At 47.1% G+C, this 19045-nt stretch overlaps 1 protein-coding gene across 2 annotated transcripts; it reads left to right on the top strand.

Moving 5' to 3' along the window:
- The first annotated feature begins 11980 nt into the window (after nt 1–11980).
- Nucleotides 11981–18710, top strand: YAE1 (YAE1 maturation factor of ABCE1). Of its 2 annotated transcripts, XR_002769621.2 has the most exons (4): nt 11981–12193; nt 15310–15431; nt 16189–16839; nt 17676–18710. XR_002769621.2 is itself a non-coding variant. In XM_023498355.2 (3 exons), the coding sequence occupies exons 1-3, from the start codon at nt 12059–12061 to the stop codon at nt 16613–16615; spliced, it is 684 nt and encodes a 227-aa protein (XP_023354123.1). In that variant the 5' UTR covers nt 11981–12058; the 3' UTR covers nt 16616–16904. The 2 variants fall into 2 exon arrangements, 1 of the variants encoding a protein (XP_023354123.1); XM_023498355.2 differs by lacking the exon at nt 17676–18710 and having other exon boundaries at nt 16189–16904.
- The last annotated feature ends 335 nt before the right edge of the window (nt 18711–19045 follow it).

Below are 19045 nucleotides of genomic sequence, written 5' to 3'. Positions count from 1 at the left end.
TATTTTTCAGTTTCTTATTTTGAGTCTTCTTGTACAAAATGAATAATATGAAAATGTCTTACATAATTGCACATGTATAACCATATTGGATTACTTATAATTTGAGGAAAGGGGAGGGGAAGAGAGTAAAGGAAAAAAGAATAGATTTTGGAATTCAAAACTTTTTTTTTTAATGTAAAACTGTTCTGAGTGGGAAATTATTGTTTTTTAAAAAGAGAGAATACCAAGAAGAAGAGAAAAAGGAAGAGGAAGAGGAGGAAGAGAGGAGAAAGAGGAGGAGGACAGGAAGAGGAGGAGTATCTCTCCTATTATAGCTTCATAAATTAGAATTCTGGTTTGTAACTGTTTTTTTTTTCCATTTGAATATTTAAAATCAACCTCAAAAAACCTGGATGATTTTTTTTTATGTTCAATAAGTTGGGGGGAAGGCAAGGGAGATTTTTTTTAACCTGTAAAACAGAGGACTATAATCTGGGTTCCAGTGATTATCCAAGATGTACACTCGCCCTCTAAGGTATAGACCAAAGCCTAATCAACTCTCCTTCCTTCACTACAAAACTATCTAGTCCTGAGCAAAAAGTGAAATTTAAAAGTGTCAGGTAGACATTCAGGTTTTTTAGTCTATAGGACACCAAATACTGAATATTTGGAATATTTAATGCCTTTTTCCCATTTTCACCCAGATTTTGTAAAATGAAATGAAATCCTAAGGAAAGTTATTTCTTTCCACTCTGCCTAATGTTCTGTCATGCTATGTAGGGAAGCTCTAGAACATGGTTACCAGGATCTTGGAACATACATGCTGACACTGCTTAATTGTGCCCAAGTGAAGAAGGGAGACCATTATCCAGATGATTTTAATTATTCTGAAGAAGAAAAATTACATACAATTCAAAGGCCAATGGAAAGACAATGGGCAACAGCAAGCTTGTCAGTGATAACCCAAATTCAAAAAATGAAGCAAAAAACATTAAATTTTTGTACACACACACACACACACACACACACACACACACATTACTGGAAAAGGAAGTTGACTGGTCACACTAAGCATGGATAAAGAGCTGGACTTGGAATCAGACATCCTGGGGTTCAAATACTGCCTCAGACACTAACTATATAACTCTAGAAAATTCCTTAATCTCTTTATGTCTCCATTTCTTCAGTCTAAGACAATTGAAAAGAAGATCACATTGAAAAATGGCGGGGGGGGGGAGGAGGGGAAAAGGGGGGATGGACTTGGCCTTCTAAAGTCCTTTCCAGTTCTAAATCTAGGATCACATGAATTGGAGTGATAACCTTAAGACATAAAAAGAATGAAAATCAGGCCTTCTGTAGGACACTAGGAAAACCCTGGCTGGAAGTGGAGTGGAGAGGTCCTGATGAAACCAGGAAGAGGAAGAGGCAAGACGGACAATACACCGTGGCAAGGGCTGAACTCCTGCAACACAGGATCAAAGCTTCCTGAGAACAGGCTAGCTCCAGATGGAATGCTTAGATTATTGATGTCAAGATATATTTTTGACCCAAATTAAGTAGAAAATGGCTCTGTCCCTCCATTTCACTTAGCATGTGTCCTGGTTCTTTCCAACTCACCCTGGTGTGTTATTTTAAGTTAAATCACAAACTCTTTCAAAGCAAGAAGCTTCCCTCCTTTTCCATTTGTTTTGGGAAGCTGCCAAAGAGCATTTTATGATGTTCAATCATTTGATCTACTTTACCCTTACCAATAAAAAATAAGGAGGAAATCAAATGTTATTGGATATGGAGAAGAAAATCAAAATGTGACTAAACAATTTGGAAGTCTAACCCATCGAGCTCAGTTGTAGCAGAACAAAGAACAGCAACAACAACAACAAAAAAAACCTTAATGAAATCTTTAATCAGACATCCAACAGAGCAAACAAAGCCTGCGCTAAAAACCAATTGCAATGAGATTTCCAAAACTGGTGAATCCATTTACTTTTGAAAGAAAATTGTTAGTTTCTCCCCACCACTACCCCTAACTCTCCACTGTCAAGAAGTCAAAAGTCTCCTTACATTCACATCAAATGCCCAGGGTTTTTAAGAGTTTGGGAGCATTTTGATGTTGTTTTAAGGAGAAATAAATGCATTCACCAAGGGCACAACTAGCTTTCTTTGTTCAGCTAGATCTTAAGCTGAGAAAGCCTTCAAATGGCCAGTACGAGTATCCTTCTGAATCTGAGTCACTTTCTAGTCATCTTAGGTTTTAGAACCTCAGTTTCCCTATAGTTACTGATCTTTCTGAAATCTCTATAAATCATAGAAATATATTTTTTCAAAGGCCTTGAAAGTTTAGAGAGAGTTCTATGTTACAAGTAAATGTCATGCAATTTTCAGATGATGAAATTGAAATCATTACCACTCATATGAAAGTGTTCCAAATCATTATTAATCAGAGAAATGCAAATTAAGATAACTCTGAGATATCACTACACACCTGTCAGATTGGCTAAGATGACAGGAAAAAATAAAAATGATTGTTGGAGGGGATGAGGGAAAACAGGGACACTGATACATTGTTGGTGGAAATGTGAATACATCCAGCCATTCTGGAGAGCAATTTGGAACTATGCCCAAAAAGTTATCAAACTGTGCATACCCTTTGATCCAGCAGTGTTTCTACTGGGCTTATACCCCAAGGAGATACTAAAGAAGGGAAAGGGACCAGTATGTGCCAAAATGTTTGTGGCAGCCCTGTTTGTAGTGGCTAGAAGCTGGAAACTGAGTGGATGCCCATCAATTAGAGAATGGCTGAATAAATCGTGGTATATGAATGTTATGAAATATTATTGTTCTGTAAGAAATGACCAGCAAGATGAATACAGAGAAGCTTGGAGAGAATTACATGAACTGATGCTAAGTGAAATGAGCAGAACCAAGAGATCATTATATACGTCAACAACGATACTGTATGAAGATGTATTCTGATGAAAGTGGATTTCATTGACAAAGAGACCTAATTCAGTTTCAATTGATCAATGATGGACAGAAGCAGCTACACCCAAAGAAAAAACACTGGGAAATGAATATAAACTGTTTGCATTTTTGTTTTTCTTCCCGGGTTATTTCTACCTTCTGAATCCAATTCTCCCTGTGCAACAAGAAAACTGTTTGGATCTGCACACATACATTGTATCTAGGATATACTAGGACATATTCAACATATATAGGACTGCTTGCCATCTAGGGGAGGGGGTAGAGGGTGGGAGGGAAAAATCGGAACAGAAGTGAGTGCAAGGGATAATGTTGTAAAAAAAATTACCCTGGCATGGATTCTGTCAATAAAAAGTTACTATAATAAAAAAAAAAAAAAAACAAGTAAATGTCATGAAGGTAATGAACTAATCAGAGGCATTTTAGGAGATAAAAGGAGTTGGATGGAATTTTCTCACTCTAAATCAAAGAATGAATTCAAAGACTAAAAGCTAGGACAGAAAAAAAAACAGTTCAGAAATCAGACAATAAGTGTTTCCTTGGATAGCTATGGCTATGGTCTGAATCAGTTGATTATTGTCCTTCGTTCTCAAAGAGGACCAAAATGACATCGCTGTGTTAGAGTCAAGTTATAGTGGGCCCAACTGTGGCTTTATCGGACAATATGGGCTCAGAGTGCTCTGCCACAGGTTGGACACAAATAGTCCCTATGAACATTTGGGGTGGACTCTCTAATTTTGCACACCTTTTGAGCTAATTCAATTCTGCTTTGCTCATAGAGCACAGCACTGATGAGGACATACCATTCTGGGCAATCCTGTGCCAATGTCTCCCATGATAAATGATCAAGAGACACCTTAAGAGTGTCCTGGTGTCACTTTTTCTGACCACCTTGAGTGTGCTTGCCCCATATGACTTCTCCAGAGCCGTTGTGGTGACCTCATTGTTGTATTCCCGTGAAATCTGGACTTCCTTCCATTTGAATTATCTTAGGAAGATTCTGAAGATCACCTGACAGGATAAGACGCCAGACGCTGAGGTGTTTTCTTAAACTAAACTGCCAAGCAATCCAACTCCATTGCAGAGAGCACAGGTCTAGTGAATTAGCCATATTGTTCGAATGCCAAATGTATGCTTGCCAAAAAGACTATTTTGTGGAACCTGAATTCCATAAGAACTGAAATAATCCATGAGGCTATGAGATAAAAGAGCTGATTCACCTCTCTTCTATACAGAAAAAGTCTACATAGTAATAATTAATTGAAGAACCAGTATATGACAGTAATGGAGACCCAGCAGAGAGCAGCTCAGCCCAAAAAACAATTTATTGTAGGATCATATAGGGCCTAAAGGTTTACTAATTTAAGTCACATGATATAGCCCTTCATTTAATGATGAGGGAACCAAGGACAAGAAAATAAATGACTTACCTAAGAACATACAAGTAGCACAGCCAGCTAGTCAGTTAGTGAACATTTATGAAGCACCTACTGCGATAAGCATTGGGGAGATAAAGAAAATCAAAGAACAGTTCCCTCTCTTCAGGAATTCACATTCTTAATGGGAGAAACAAAATGGCAGCAAGACAGAGATGGGCATTACAGGAATGAAGAAAAAGTATCCAAATAAGGGAGATTTCACAGAGATTTGGAGGAGGCTGGTTCCAAGCTGTGCCTGACATCCCATTCTGTGCTAGAATGGGTAAAGTCTCCCAGGGCTGTCAGAGCATGACTGCATCTAAGATGAGAATCTGGCATCATAGAAAATGAGAAAACCTCAGTCTCTGCAAACCACTAAAAAGGGGAACTCATGGTTCTGTGATCATTTCCTTCTCCCCTTTCTCTTTTTTTCTCCCTTCCTTCTTCAGCCTACTCAATCTGGGCAATCTCTTCTTCAATCCTCACTTTGGTTTCCTAGGTGACATTATTCCAGCAGCATACCTCTACAGAATTCTGGGGAATGTGGTTTCCAAAAGAACATAATTATCTCCCAGTCAGGGATATGCTCACCCCCTTTTGTAACCTTTGGAGAAACTACACCAACTTTTCCCCTATTTTCAAATCAATCATATATAAAAAATATCCAACAGTTATGAGCAAATGGAGGCATTTTACTATTTCCTTTTGAATAAACATTCTCAATTTTTTTCTTGCATGCAGAAGAACAGGCCTTCATACATTTACAATTAATGTGTGCCCCCTGGTCCTTCCCATTCCCATAGCTAATACAAAAAGATTGATGCTCCCTTTAACTAACCCTTGACTCCAACCCAAATTCACTCAGGGCTAGAGCAATGGTCTATAATGTATTACCATAATATAAATTTGTATTTATAAGACAGCAACTAGTTTAATAGCAATTAATCCCTGGAAATGAATATGGGTTCAAGCTGAATGCAGCATTTGGTTGGTGGAATAAAGGTGGGTTTTCTCTTCCTTACACTCAAAACAAAAGGAAAATCAAGTTTAACTTCATACAGAGACTGGCTTCTTCTAAATACAAACTAATTTCTTCCAACATTGGCCTTGTAAAACCCACAGTAATTTACAGATCACAATCCATTTGGGAAAAAAAAGTTAAACATTTTTCAATAGCCGTGGTGACAGTGAGGCTGTTGCTTAATAACTACTTTCTACAGTATTCTTTTGTAGGCTTTTTCTCTCAGATGAATTATAACGTGGGTTTAAAATTCTGAAGAAGATTATGTGTTCTTCCAGTTTTATACAGAACTGTATCTAAAGAGGGACCAATGGTGCTTTGTCCCAGTGTGGGCAATTCCACCTTCCCAATCTCCTCCCTTGCATGATTCTGCCCATGATAGTATCCTTGATTCAGGAAATACTTTCTCCATCCTGTGGTTGGCAAATCTAGATGGCTAACCCCTTACCCATGACTCTAAGCCAGCAACCAATGCTTTTTATTTATACCTAATGGCCTGTCCCTAGATGAACTTCTCATATCTCCATCCCTTCAACTTCCCCTAGCTCAAAACTTGTGGTTAAAGCTCTGATTCACATGTCCATGTATCCAGCATCTAATAAGTTGGTCAGAAAAGGAAATTCTGCCTAAACCGTAGCTACCATGTTTGTGTTTCCTAGAGGGGTGGGGAGTACAGTGGGAAAACCAGGTTTTTCCCCAACATAAGAGGCTTGGCAAGACCAAACCTTTCTCCTCCTAGGATCAAGGTGAAGTCCAATTTTTTGCCCTCAAAAAAATAAAATAGTTAATATATAGTAGCAGGATTCCCAGGGTAATAGTCTTTCCCACAGCTAATATAAAAAGTCCACCTTACCAGATAGATTGGAACAAAAGGTCTGAACATTGATTTACACAAGGTCAAGTCAACAAGCATTTATCAAGTTCTTACTATGTGCCCGGAACTGTGCTAAGCCTTAAGAATACAAATGCAAGCACAAAGAGAGATAAGGGAGTGAGGGAGGATTTAAATACTATACTTCATGGGCAGCTCACTTCAGATGCAGAAGAGAGCTTCCATTTTACTACTACAGTAAATTTTCAGAGCAGAGTGATAAGACATTGGAAATTCAATGGAAGCAACTCCACGCGGTCTGGACTCATAGACCCTCGCTCACTCTCTCTCTCAGACACACACTCTCCCTAGCCAGCCCACTCCACTGGCTCACTGAAAGCTTTATGAGAAAAAGCCTGCAGGAGAGCTAGAGATTACTCACCACATTCAAAGGGAAGGAGTTTTATAAAATCCCTATAAAGAAACCTGGAGCCCTTGTCAGTGTGAATTTGAAATATGTCCCTCAGCAACGATGCTTCAGAAAGACAGACACACATGGGGTAGGTGGCCAGAAAATACTCCTGCCTAGAAACTCTGAAGCAGCTAGGCACTGTCCTCCCAGCCCAGCCTCTAAATTAAAGATGTCACTCCTTGGGAATCATGGGCCCATAGTGCTCCAGGGATAATAGCCACCTCCTGGGCCCCTTTTCAATCATTTGACGAACCGGAATCAGAGCTACATCGGTGACTGAAAGGACTCAGAGAGACAGGATCGCATGAGGGGCACAGTGGAGAATGGTTATGACAAAAATGGAGTGAAGGAAACCACGGGTATGTCATACCACACCTCCCAGACCCAAGACAAGAGTAAATTGCAGTCTGAGGCACTTTTGTAAAGTGTTTTATATATCACTTGGCAGAGGCTCCTTGCAAATCTATTTGCTTGGTTCAAAGATAGATATAACTGGTCTTTAAGTAAATTATTAGATTTTTAGATTTTTAATAAACTGGAACTTCACACACAGTTGTTAGTGAACCAGATTGTCCCAGAACAGATCCCACTTAACCAGGTCACCCAAATGTCTTCCTCCAGCATGCATTGGCTATGGTCAGTAAGTCATTGAACTCTAAGGACTTTAGGCAATGATTTTCATGAGGAAAGGGAATTTGTTCTCTACAACAATCAAATCACATCTAGTCCCTTTAATTAAGATATTGTCCATTAAGTAATTATAAAATCATAGACTCAAAGATTAAGGTTCTGGTAGGGACCATGTAGTCAAATACCTTCCTTTTGTAGATAAGGTAACTAAGACACAGGAGAGGAAGTGACTTAACCAAGGTCACACAGGTAATGCATGCTAGGAGCAGGATTTAAATGCGAGTCCCCTGATGTGTGCTAACACATCATATCTGAGGGGCTGCTGGCATTTCAAACATACAATGACAAAATCATAAGAACTACTGGGAAATGAGTCCAGTGTCAAGAATTGTGAAATCAACCAAAGAGCAACGTTCTCATCGGTCTAGAAGCAGGTGCCACTTCCCAATGAAGAAATCCCTCCTGAAGAATCCCCAGCAATCTTGAATGGTTCCAAAGACAAGGAACTCATTCCTTTGAAAGACAAAGCTGTTCCATCTTTATACAGTCCTGATTATTAGAAAGTCCTTGTTTCCAAATCTGACTCCATGTTGCATCTGTTAGTTCTAATGATGTCCTCTAGAGGGGTCAAAAGTGTGTTTCTTCTTTCATATTTGCTCTTCAAATATTTAAGAGGAGCTCCTGAACTTCTTCTCTCAGTTAAATATCCCAAGCACTCTCTTTAGGTTCTTGAAAGACCTGTCTTCTAGACCATTGTTCATCTTAAAAACCCTGAATGTAAGTTTGAGGTCAAGGATCTCATTTCACATTTGTCTTAGTATTTCAATGCTTACTGTGGTGCCTGGCATATAGTTAGTGCTTAATAATGCTTAATGAGTGATTGACTGATTAAGGGAGTTCTAGTTTATCGATATTCTTCTAAAAGAAGGGCAGCCAAAACCAAACACAATACTTAGACGATGTACTTACAAATGGCTCAAACAAAAACAAAAGTGGCAAGAATAGCTTGACCAGATGAAATCTATGGAGAGGCAGTCAAGCTCATTGAAGACTGATTCTCAAGAAATATGAAAAAGGAGGATAGCCCAAAGGGTGGAGGAAATCATCAGGTTTATGGTGGAAAGAATGATGGATTTCAAATCAGAAGACCTAAATTCAATTCTAAACCTAGTACTATTTGTGTGATCATGAAATCTTAAACCTGCCTGTGCCTCAGTCTCATTTATAAAAATAGAATTCAACAATATGGCCTCTTAAGTAAACTTCAACTTTTAGATCTTGAACCTCTGATTATAATTACCTTATAAATTATTTAAATGACTCCAGACTATTAATGACCATGACAAAGTCTTTATGAGGATAATTTGCACATCTTGATTAAAGCATGAAGAGGAAAAAGCTAGGATTTGGCGAGTGAAATTCTGCAGATGACACCTCTTTGTATTACATGACTGACTGAAAAGTGCAGAGAATCCAGAACCCCACTATATTTCTCCTTCATTGACCATAACATGTTTTTTGACAGAGCAAAGGTTCTCTGCCAACAAGGAGTCTCTCAAGCATGTGTGAAAAAAATCACATAAGACTCCTCAAAAGAAATATTAATAGTAATGACAATCATAATAATAGTTTACATTTCTGTAATCATATTAAAGTTTGTAAAGCACCTTATAAATATATTATCTCTTTTCATCTCCAAAACCCAAGGAGGAGGCACCCGTTATTCTCATTTTACAGATAAATTAACTGAGACTAGGAGAAATTAAATAGTTGCCTAGGGTCAAAGAGCTGGAAAGGGCTCCCTTGGTCAGCTAATCCTAATTAGTCATATTAAGCAAGGTTTGAAGCAAAGTGTCACCTTAAAAGTATTATCCAGCATGGAATACCAGGGAAGGGGTTCTCCTAACAATGGAAAAGTCCTCTGGATGCTGCTTACAAGGGCATTGAGCTGATCCTATCAAGCCCCAGAATACTGTAGAAAGGACCTCTTCAATGAATCCAGTCACTTAAAACAATCTGCCTTAAAGCCCTGGGTTCAGGTTTTGTCTCTGACATATGCTGGCTGTGTGGGCCTGGACAAGGCACTTGACCTCTATAAGATATGTGGCAGATCAGCCTTAGCAGAGAGAGCTTCCTCACTGGGGAGTTCCCCACATCAAGGAAATCCCCTATGCAGTCCCTGTCTCTATCCCTACATGGGGCCCAGAACTGAACAGAAGCGGATAGCCCAGACTGTCTCTTTCTTATCTTCCAATTTTCTTTTACCTCCATCCTCTGCCATCCCTCAGCCTTAATACACTGTCCAATGGCAGCACTGGCCTCTCTGTTGGTCCTTGGACATGACACGTCATCCCCTAACTTTGGGCCCTTTCATGGTTCTCCCCCGTGCCTGTAATTCTCTCCATCTTGGTGTCCACCTCTGGCTTTCCCACCCTCTTTCATGTTAGTGCCTTCCTTCAGTGATTATCTCCAATCTGTCATATTTACAATAAGGTCCAAAACATGAAAGCCACCAGAGCTGAGGAATCATGAATGCTGTAGCTGTTTGTAAGGAGGTTGTGAACTAAAGGCCAGCGAGCTTGACTTCTATTCCTGGAACTGTAGAATACATTCTAGGTCAGACCCCAAAAGTAGCAATTAAGGGATTCACATCAACCCCAACAGAGATCTCTAGCAGAGGAGGAGATAATGGGCTCCTTTTTCTTTCTAGACGTCATCTAGAAGCAAATAATGACCACTTGTCAACAATGTTGTAGAAAAGTCCTTGCTTGCGTTCACATTGGACTGAGGTCGGGTCTGAATGTAAAATTCTATGATTCTGGGATCCTATGAACCCTCTCCCTCAGCAACTACTATATACTACAACTACTGTTCTTTTGTATGACACATACCGGCCAGCTGTCAGTGCTAGGGGCATTACAGTGACATGAAGGGCTCAGAGACAAGGCATGCATTGTTCAGTACAAGTAGCCAGTGTCCCGAGACCGATGACTTATTTGCAAATATGACAGTCACCACTATAATACTTAGAGGAACCTTCACTGTATAACCTCATGAAAGGAGCCCTGAAGATCATTTAGAAAATGTGCTGCATGCTTTGGTCACTGCTCGGGTATCAGGCTGATGCTTCCCCATCAATCTGTCAGGAATCTATGATTTCCTTAGTGTGAGAACTCCTTCCACCAAGAAAGATTGTAATCCATGTTTTAACTCAGCAAAAGGTCTTGAAGTTAATTGCCTGAAGCTCAGAAAAGCTAAATGATTTGCCCATGATCACAGAGCTAGTGTCAGAGATGCAGATTTGAACCCAGGTCTTCTTACCTCAACTCTACATTTGCTAAATCATGCGTTTCTACCAAAATTGATGTCAGCAATTAAACTGAGAGCGGCAGTTAAATGTTTCCCCCTGAGCGGGCTGTTTTGCAATTGAAAATCCCAAATAATAATAGGACTGGTGAACATCCCCAGGGATCCTACTCCCAAAACAGGGTTTTAGGGGGGCCATCGAGTAGTAAAGAGCATCTATACTATTGAACTCGTTATTCAGTATTTTGTGAGTATCCCCAACAAGCTAGAAGCTTAGTAAAAGATATTAGGAAGGCTCACCACCCTCCTCTAATTTAGTTTCACAAAAGGTCCAAATTTGTGTGCGGAAGAAAACAAAATAAAATGCAACAATAGCATAGGGAGAGAGGAACGATTCTTTTGTTAACGCAGAAGACTTTGAAAGAAAGAATAAAGCTAAAATAAAAGCAGAAGTGTGGAACGAAAATGAGCGCCATCAAAAAGCTGATGGAGCAGGATTTATGGACAAGACACCGCGACTCCAGGATCGTCCCCTCCCTCTGAGAACGTCAGTGGGACTGCGCCTGGCAGAGCCCCGAGGGCCGGCGTGCAAAAAGCAGGCACACAGTGGGGCCGAGTTCTGCTTCCCGCAAGGAGCGCGCTCCCCGAGGGCGGGCACGCGCTGTCAGGCCCACAGTAGGGCCACAGCTCCTCGGCCGCAGGGCCTTCCCGGGGGGCTGCGCGCTGATGCTCCCGGGGTTACCCGGGGTATCCGGGCTCCCGTGAGCCTCCACGGCTCACCACGTCTGGGCCCCGGGCCGGGCCCTTCAGTCCGAGGAGACTCTTATTTCGCTAATGGACGTCGCAGAGCCACAACGCAGGCGCGCCTGCCGCAGGGGGTAGGAGCTGCGTTTGCCCTTTACAAAGATGGCGGCCACCAAGCAAACCCTTCTGTTCGTCCGCCACCAACGACCCCTTTTCCGTCTACACGCAAAAAGTGACGACGGAGGGACGGGATGGGGTGAGCGCCTGCTCTTTACCAAGATGGCGACCACAGAGAAAGCATTTCCTCTTTTAACCCCGGCCACCGATGACTCCCTTCCGGGCATGCGTAAAGCAGTGGGGGGGGGGGGAACAGCAGAGTTTGCCCTTCACAAAGATGGTAGTCGTATGTCCCAGAGCTTTCCGTGCGTAGAGCGGGGCGAGAACGAACAGCGCCCGCCCTCTCCAAAGATGGCCTTCGTACAACGGCCGTTTTTACATCGGCGCCTTCTGGGACATGCGCATAAGAACGTTTGGCAAAGCCTGCCCTCTCCAAAGATGGCTGCACTGTCGTCTAGCGCCGGCGGACTTCGCGGCGGCGCTCAGAGAACGAAAGGGTGGGGCTCTGGGACTCGCCCCACGACCGCCGGAAGCAGGGGCGGGCATTTCCGGAGGCGGGGTCCGGCATTGGCGGGGTCGCGATGTCGTGGCTGAGGGCGGCATGCGCGAGACCCGGGCAGGACGGGAGCGCGGACGCGGACGTATTCGACGACGAAGCGGACGAGACGCTGCCGGCGCAGCGGGAGTGGCGGAACCGCGTGGAGCGGCGCGTGCGGGTAAGGCCCGTCCCGGAAGCCTCTGGAGTTCAGGAAGGCGGGGGGTGTGGGGGGTGACGGAGGACTGGGAGCGGAAGTGACGTATACGGCTGCGCGGCCAATAAATAGCGCCAGGGGCGGGACCTGAACTACGGGATGGCTGCACGTGGCGGCCGGCTCCTCCCCCTGGGCCCGGCTCCTCCCCCTGGGCCTGACTCCCGAGCCTTGTCCGAGACGGGTCTGCGAGGGTTCCCTGGGTCTCCAAGCGAGAGTGAGGTGTCCGTGCGTGGGGGCGGGGTGTCCGTGCGGGGGGGCGGAGCGTCGGTGCGGGGGGCGGGGTGTCCGTGCGGGGGGGCGGAGCGTCGGTGCGGGGGGCGGGGTGTCCGTGCGGGGGGCGGGGCGTCGGTGCGGGGGGGCGGAGCGTCCGTGCGGGGGGCGGGGTGTCCTGCGGGGGCGGAGCGTCCTGCGGGGGGCGGAGCGTCGGTGCGGGTGTCCGTGCCAGGGGGACGCCTGGTGTTGTCAGAGGCCCCTCCCCGGGCTCCTCCTCGCCCCGTGGCCCCGGGCCGGGGTCGGAGCCCTTCCGGCCGCCGCCTTTCCGCGCTCTGGAGGCGCATCAGATACACGTTATGACCTCGTTAAAGTTAGACTTTTGTTTCTTTGAATGAGGCAAATCACTTTATATTTTTGTTTCTTGTATTTCCTTTTATTGTCACGTATCTATTAGTAGAAGTTTTCTCTAATTAAGACCTAATCCGGCTTTTTTGTGTCATACTACATGTAGATGGATCACGGATCACCACGCAGTGTGGCAGAAATGGTCCCGCCTTCCCGAAATGGTGGTTTTCATAGAAAACCCAAGTTAGGGGGGAAGACTCTTTCTCCCCAGCTGCAGAGGAGGCGGGGGTGGGGGGGGAGGGGGCAGTACGTGCGGCCCGAGCGGGGGAGCACCAAGCCCGGGGTGCTGAGGCTGCTGCTCCGGGGCCAGATGTGGGCAGTGAGGGCTTGCCATGCAGTTAGCATAAAACGCTGACCTCGGGATGGCTGAGGTGGTGATCAGCTGCTTTCAGCCAACAGGTCCGTGACGGACTTGGGAAATCCGGAGTCAGTTCTTCATTGATGTCTATTTAGTGCCTGTTGCATGCTAGTCGCTGGGCTGCAATGAAAGGCCAAAGGGAGCACCGAGTTCGATGGAGGAAATAACCTGGGAACAACTCCAGGCAGCCCTGGACACTCAGATGTGACTTTCCAACTGGAAGCGCCTGCGCGACTTTATTAGTGATGTCCTTTTCTCTGTCACCTTGGCAGCCACATGCATCGCACAGTCACAGTGGAGGGGAAATGGGAGGCTCTATGGGCCGGGCACTGGCCCAGGCACTGCTGCGACTGGGAATAAGGAGCTTCTCATACTGCAGCCCCTGCCCCTCCCGGCAGAACAACGTCTTTTCAGCCAGTTGTAGCAGAAGAGCCCGGTTTGGGGCGGTCACAGTAGGAGAAGCAGTGGGCAGCCATTCACGTTTTTACTTTATGCTGGTTTCTAGGCATGTTCCCTCTGGGAAAGTTGAGGACTGACTGGGGGAACACAGGTACGGCTCAAGTAGGAAAAACCCTGACTCAAGAATAATGGATCCTCCCTGTGACTCACTTATTTCTCGCGTGAGCGGACAAGGCCCTCCTCCTACTGGGCCTCGGTGGCCGCATTTGTAAAACGAGGGGATCAGACTGGAATAGGCCTTCTCAGGGGCCACCCAGCTCTAAACCCACGACCCTGCGTGAGCGTGAGGCTTTCTCGGGTCAGCGGCTCTTGGCAATAATGGAGTGGAACTTTTGAGGTGGCCTGGCCCATCTGCCAGTCCCAGAGTGGTCGCTTGCTGATGGCTGCCAATCATTACAGGGCTTTGAGGTGAACTCGTCTTATATGTCTTATTTGATCCTCACAGTCCTAGGCCCCAGGTGCTCTTATCTCCACCTTACAGGCCAGGACACAGAATCTGAAAAACTCCACGAGTGAGCAGCCCAAGGTCACACGGCTATGTCTGATGTTGGATTTGAACTTGGAGCCTCCAGACTTCAGGCCTGACAGTCTGGTCTGCCTCTCTGCCTGCCTTTGGGGAAAGCTGAGGGGTCCACAGGATCCCCTGGATGGGATGAAAGCGTGGCTCTGCCCTGGTTAGGATTGGTTCCCAACCCACTCTTTCCTTGGAAGGGACCTCCTGTCCCCTGGCTTAACAGAGGTGGAAGTTCACCCCAGCAGCTCTGCTGAGCTTGCACCTCTGCGCTGACAGTTACACACCCACAAGCTGAATCACGGCTGGCCTGAAGGAGTCCTCAAGCATGTGCTTCCCACCTGGGACAGGGGATGAGGCAGGACGGGCGAGGGCTGCTCCTCCTGGCTGCCCTCTGGGCTTTCTTTGGCTTTTGGGGGCCGCGTCCTGCTCTCTGCCCCTCTTGGGAGGACAGCACCATGAGGTGTGGCCAGGCTCTCCCACTTTTTTCCTCCCTTCTCATTCTCCCGGGGCCTCCTGCAGGAGCAGGGGTCTTGGGCTTTACTCAGACATGCTCTCAGTGTGGGCAGGGCCTTTAGAACTCAGGGAGGGAGCTCTCTGTGGGTCTGCCCTCTGGGCTTTAACTGCCAATGGACCTGGAAGGCCCCTGGAATTCTGGCCTCTAGAGGTGGGGGAGAGAGTACCTGAAGATTTGAACATAGTTTTGTCTAGAGAAGGAAAATACTGCGGACAGTCCCATTGTCACCAGAGACTCGTGTGGTTCACCATAAGGTTCTCCTCGTCCTGCTGCGAGGGTCTTGAGGGCACACGTCCCATTGGGTGGAAGGTGCTGAGTTCCCCATTGCTGGTTTTTTCACTAGATGCTCAACGACCACTTCTTGAGGATATTGTAGAGAACATTCCCATTCATGTCAGGGTTTAACTAGAGTTCTGAGGTCCCGTCCAGGTCCATACCTTTGTTCTTCTGAATTCCCAGAGATGTCCCCTGGCCCCCAGGACACCTGCCCCATGGTTCTGGTGACTAAGCGGGGAGGTGCCTCCACAGTAAGCACTGTCTTACCGACTGGGCCTGGAGCTCAGGACGGGGAAACCCTGTCCCCTTGCAGAGCTAACTTCTGCTTGTCTGGCTTCTAGGAAGGTTACAGAGACGGGGTCGATGCGGGGAAAGCAGCCGTCCTGCAGCAGGGCTTCAATCAAGGTTATAAGGAGGGCGCCAGAGTCATCCTCCAATATGGGCAGCTCCGAGGAACCCTAAGGTAACCCCCGGAGACCTCTGTCCTTGTGGGAGCCGTAGGGTGTACTTCACACTTCACTGTTTCAGACTTAGCAGAACTTGTTGAGGAAGAGATGTCCAAAAACAAAGTGAATTCATAGGTCATAGAAATTCAGCCCTACAGACAGTCCTGCTTGCGTGGAGGGGGAGGAGAACAGAGCAGGGCTGGCTTTCCTTTGTGGACCATTCTCTACCAGAGAAAGAGAAGAGAGCTCAGGCCTGGGGTCAGAAAGAACCAAGTTTAAATTCTCCCTCAGGCCCTTCCTCGCTGTGTGACCCTGGGCTAGGCACTTCATCTCTGCTTGCCTCCGTTTCCTCCTAAAATGGGGATAATGATAACCACTACCTTCCAGGGTTGTGGTGGGCATCGAGTGAGGCCATATTTGTAAAGGATTTAGCATATGGTAGGTGCTATATAAATGTAAGTTCATTTTTAGTCATTTGCCCCCTAACTAATTCTAATAAAGTACCATGTCATAAGGGAAATCAAATTTATTTCATGAAAATCAAAGGATCATGAAACCTAAGCTGTGTTACACAGAAGCCAAAAAAGAGCCTTTAGTTGCCCCTGCAACACTAGCTGCACTTGGGTATCCCACTCTCTTTGGTAGGTTATGGTCACGCTCTTTAGGCAGCAGGTTGTGGTTAACCCCGGTAACTGGGAAGTAGCGTAACTTCCATAAAAGAGGGCAGGATTTCTGAGAACGCCTCTTGACGCTTTTGCTTTGATGCTCGTCTAGTGCTCTGCTCTCCTGGTGTCACCTGCAGGATAACGGTTCTCCTTGGATCGCTCCCCTGAATGACCTTCTGGACGCTGTGGGCCAGTCTGAAGAGTCTGTGCTCCAGCACCTGACCTCCATCCCTCCACAGCCCCACGTGGGGGACTTGTTGGACTCCCTCCAGGACATGGACCTTTGTCCCTCGGTCTCGGTCCATGAAAAGATCGAAGAGGAAAGACCCGGGAGGTGCTCTGCCGACCTCAACAAAAACTGCCACCCCAAGGCCGATCAGCACAGTTGCCCCCATTCTCCAGACTGCAGAACACAGAGGGGGACATGTCCCCCAAAGCCTAACTTCTCTTGGATTTTAGAACAAACTGCCAACATAGTGCAACAGCTGGGCCTGTCCGTGGACATCCTGCAGAACATTGAGCAGCCAGGAAACTAGCTTCATTTTTTTGTCACAAATAATATTTTAAAATCCATTTTATGGAATCTATTTTATTTTATCAGCAGTTGGACCAAAAAACTTATTGAATTTTACTTTAGTCTATTCAGCTGTTACCAGTGCACTTGCAGACCATAAACTGGAGTTGGCAGAAGCTTCTCTCTCTGTGTCCCAGCCCTTCGCACCTGCCCTTAACCCTGCACTGTGTCTGCTGTCTTGCTCAGGTAATAATGGTCTCTGCTCCCTTATCTGATAAATAAGGAACTGGGGGGGGGGGGGAGTCTTTAGTCCCAGAAGAGTTTCCCCCCAATTCTGATGTAATTATGAGTCCAAAGCACTTTTGTATGTGCTTCAGAATTCTAGCTGCCAAGCCATCATTGACTAATTTTCAGACTCAAAAGCAAAGTCAGATAATCAAAGGTTGGAGCTAGAGCATTTCTTCCCGGATGTCCTTATCACTAATCTGTCACGGACTCGGAAATCAATCTGCCCAGCCCCCAGAGCCTAGCCGCCAGGGCCGCATGCACAGAATAAAACCGCTGGCATTTCCTTAGATGATTATGGCCTTACAGCGCAGCCCAGTGAAGGAGCCATGGCAATATTATCATCCCCATTATGTAGATAACTGAGGCTCCTCTGACTGAAGAGACTACTGTGGCCACACAGACCCTGGTTATCTCAGACTCCATCCCAGATGGCCCCTGGCCGTCCCTGTAAAAATATGGGAAATGTTAAAAGACCGTTTCTGACATTAGTTGGTACTGGCCAAAGTAGTCCTGGAAGTAGAAGAAGCCCTAATGGTGGTCCCGGCACCCCGAGCCCCCCAAAGCTCCGTGCTCATTCCTCATGACTGGCCGGGGGCCATCCGTGGCTTGGAGAGCACATCCAGGTGCTCGGACTGTGGGGAAGTCCCCGGCCGGACAGAAAGCAGCCTTTCTCCAGCTGGTCACCGCTCTGCCCTCCGGGCCGCACAGAACAGGGTGGGGGGTGAACCGCCCAAAAGGAACCACCCACAAACCTCTGGGTAACCTCAGGACCACCTTGTTGCCTTCTCATCCAGGCAAGAATGAGGCAGGATTCTGATGGCGGACCCACCGCGGCTTGTAGCTGAGTGAAACTGGGGAAGATTGTTCTGAGATTGTGTGTGACTGAGCCCTCTGTGGCCGGTGGTGGACGGGACCTGACCAGTCCCAAGGCCCAGCCCCAGTCATCCTCCCCTTGTTCGTCCCGGCGGCCGCCCTGGGCTCCTCCCCAAGGGAGTCACCTCCCCAGCAGCAGCAGCCGGCGCCCTTCCCGGTCTCCCCGGGCCCAGAATCCCGGGGCAGCAATCGGGGGCCGTCGGTCCGCCCCAGGACTCAAGGCCTGGGAACCAGCAGCGGCCTCCTGGCGTCCTGGGACCCCGGCTGTGGAGGCTTCAGAGCGGGGCTCAGCCTGCTGGTGGTGACGGCCCCTGCCGGGCAAGCAGGAGACGGGCCGGGCCCCTCCTCGGTGCAGGCCCCCCGCCATAAGGGCCCCTTGGGGGCGGGGCTGTTGTGTCCCCCACGGAGCGGCCGGCGCGCCCCCGGCCTCCATAAGCGCTTGTTGGCTCTGCGAATCACCTTCTGCATCCGAGCCTCTCAGTGAAGTCCCCCGGGGAGCCGGGCTGGGGTTTCCGGAATCGTTTCTTTGGAGCCTCCTCGGGCTGTTTGCTTGACAGTTTCTTGGAGGGGAGGCTCCCGCCGCAGAGGAGCCCCTGGTGGGGGGGCAGGCGTGGGAAAGGGGGGCAGGGCGTGGGAAAAGGGGGGCAGGGCGTGGGAAAGGGCCACGCGCTCCCGGGAGAGGAGGCGCCCAGGGAAATGCCCTCGGCTCGTGCCAGGCAAAGGTCAGAAGCGCCGGGGTCCCGCCCCCAGCCTCCCAGCAGGGCCCGTCCCGCCCCCACCAGGTGGCGCCAAAGGACTGGGAGAGCCCTCCCCTCTATTTCCCTAACCCCCCTCCCTGTGGCCGGCCCCTGAGCGCCAGCATCAGCGTCACCTGGGCGACACGTTCCTTCCCTCCTCCTTTCTGTCTTCCCTTCCTCCCTCCCTCTCCTTTCTTCTTCTCTTCCTTCCTCCTTTCCCTCTACCTTCTTTCCTTCCTTCTTCCATTCTTTCTCTCCCTTCTTTCCTCCTTTCTCCCTTCTTTCTCTCCTTCCTTCCTCCTCTCTTCCTCTCTTCCTTCCCTCTCTACCTTCTTTCCTCCTTTCTCCCTTCTGTCTCTCCTTCCTCTCTTCTCTTCCTTCCTCCTTTCCCTCTCTACCTTCTTTCCTTCCTTCTTCCATTCTTTCTCTCCCTTCTTTCCTCCTTTCTCCCTTCTTTCTCTCCTTCCTTCCTCTCTTCTCTTCCTCTCTTCCTTCCTTCTGTCCTCCCTCTTTACTCTTTGTCCCCATAGGGTACGGGCCCTTACCCACTCTGC

Source organism: Sarcophilus harrisii, chromosome 1, assembly GCF_902635505.1.
Source record: "Sarcophilus harrisii chromosome 1, mSarHar1.11, whole genome shotgun sequence".
NCBI lineage: Eukaryota > Metazoa > Chordata > Mammalia > Dasyuromorphia > Dasyuridae > Sarcophilus > Sarcophilus harrisii.
The sequence above is the reverse complement of the archived record's forward strand: the minus strand, read 5'-3'. Positions and strand labels throughout refer to the sequence as shown.

Coding starts and splice junctions, on each gene's coding strand:
- YAE1 (XM_023498355.2), top strand. CDS start 12,059: ATGTCGTGGCTGAGGGCGGCATGCGCGAGACCCGGGCAGGACGGGAGC. Junction 12,194..15,309: donor GCGTGGAGCGGCGCGTGCGG/GTAAGGCCCGTC, acceptor TCTGGCTTCTAG/GAAGGTTACAGAGACGGGGT. Junction 15,432..16,188: donor CAGCTCCGAGGAACCCTAAG/GTAACCCCCGGA, acceptor ATGCTCGTCTAG/TGCTCTGCTCTCCTGGTGTC.